The sequence below is a fragment of the Crocuta crocuta genome, unplaced genomic scaffold (genome assembly GCF_008692635.1).
Source record: "Crocuta crocuta isolate KB4526 unplaced genomic scaffold, BGI_CrCroc_1.0 scaffold168, whole genome shotgun sequence".
Taxonomy (NCBI): Eukaryota; Metazoa; Chordata; class Mammalia; order Carnivora; family Hyaenidae; genus Crocuta; species Crocuta crocuta.
The window spans coordinates 2,907,536-2,909,167 of record NW_027532591.1 but is presented as its reverse complement, the minus strand read 5'-3'; the positions used below and the strand labels follow the sequence as shown (position 1 = coordinate 2,909,167).

The 1,632-nt window shown below is 53.2% G+C and overlaps 1 protein-coding gene across 1 annotated transcript in view; it reads left to right on the top strand.

The window, feature by feature from the left end:
- Positions 1 to 1,569: 1,569 nt before the first annotated feature.
- The window catches only part of DMRTA2 (DMRT like family A2), a 3,196-nt gene continuing 3,133 nt past the window's right edge, over positions 1,570 to 1,632 (top strand). The window contains 1 exon segment of the mRNA XM_077779741.1: positions 1,570 to 1,631. Within this exon segment, the coding sequence (XP_077635867.1) occupies positions 1,570 to 1,631 (62 nt within the window).

Genomic DNA, 1,632 nt, shown 5'->3' with positions numbered 1-1,632 from the left:
GGGAGGTGGCCTGGTCTACCGGCCCTATTGAGGAGGCCCGGGCCACGCCGGCCTAAGGGACTTAGAAGCCCCACGGGCCTGAGGGAAGGGGCCGCTCATTTAGGGAAGGGATCTAGGATACTGGGGCGGAGACACAAGGATTCGGTTCCGGGCTCTGGCGGGGACCCGGAATCCGGGGACCCAGAAGAGACAGGGCGGAAGCTCGGGGCTGGGCCTGCTTGGGCCTTCTGGGGCCGCAGCGCAGGTGAGACTCCGTTGTTAGCCTATAGCGGGTCCAGAGGCGACTCCCCTGCCTCGATGCCGTCTCCTGGGCTATTCACGTCCCGGGATCCCAATTCCGACACCAGAACTCGAGAATCTGCACTCGAGTAGGGTCCCGCAGGGACCCCAGGATGGGGACTATGTGTCTGACGATTCTGTCCCTAAACTGGAGGGGAGGAGAAGGCAGTGTGAGATGGTCAGGGAAAGGATCACCTTTCTGTAATCTAACTTTTCGCAAGATAACTTTTCCTTCTCGACTACTCTCCCAGGCTACAAGACTAAAAATTGTGCCACAGGTTTTACTCCACCCCCACCCCCACCTTTGCCTGAAGGGTTTGTTTGTTTTTCCCTCTCGGGCACACCTTCTCTCCTGCGTGAACCCTGGGACCCAGACACCCATATCAGCTGTTGTTTGGTTGTTTTCCTCACCCCTCGAGCTAACTTTCAGGCTGGGTTTGCTTTTCCAAAGTTTCTTCGGCTTAATTTTCTCTTTAACCCTCCCCACGCCTCCTAAACTCATTTCCACACTCATTTTTCTCTCCCACTCTCTGGAGGCCCCGATCATGAAACTTGTAGCCGCCACATTTCCATGGGTCCCTGTCTCCCACCCCCACCCCCCGCCTAACTTTGCTCCTAAAATATTTGTTTTGCTAGCCTTCACTCTATTTCCTCGAGCTCTTCTTTTTGTTCCTGATTTTTCTAACTCTCCTGCTTCCACCAAAACCTTCAGATCCAGCCAGTTGAACTCCATGCCTTGTATGCTCTGGTAGCTTTTTCCTTTTCACAAAACTGAGCATTTCGCCTCGGTTTTCCTGTTTTGCTGTTTTCCTGTTTCTTGGTATCAGTCTAACTGTTGGATCAAAATGTCCTCTCTAGTCCCAGTCCCATCAAACATTTCCCTCTACCTGTCTCACTCCAGTTAAGCTAAACTTTGGGAGATGATATTTTATTTTCATACCCTCGTGATTTCCATACGGAACCAGTAATTTTTCAAACTTTAAGTGTCTTTTTATTTTTGTTTTCCAGCGGAACCACTGAGTCAAACGAAATCTTAGACCCAGCGCATAAATCAGATATAAGAAGAAGAGCCCTGGTGGGGGTGGGGTGGGGGAGTTCAGCCCTACAAGGGGGCATCAGAAGGCACCTCCTCCCGGCAATTTGGCAACCACTAGCCAAACTTCCGCGACCGAAATTTCCCTTGCTAAGCGTGATTTCCTCGTGGGTACGCTGTACCTTAGCACGCCGTGCGCTCCTCACCTCGAGTCTCTCCCTTCTTCCCACGGTCTTCTTTCTACGCCAGGTCCTGCCATGGAGCTGCGCTCCGAGCTGCCTAGCGTGCCGGGCGCAGCGACGGCGGCGGCGGCAGCGACA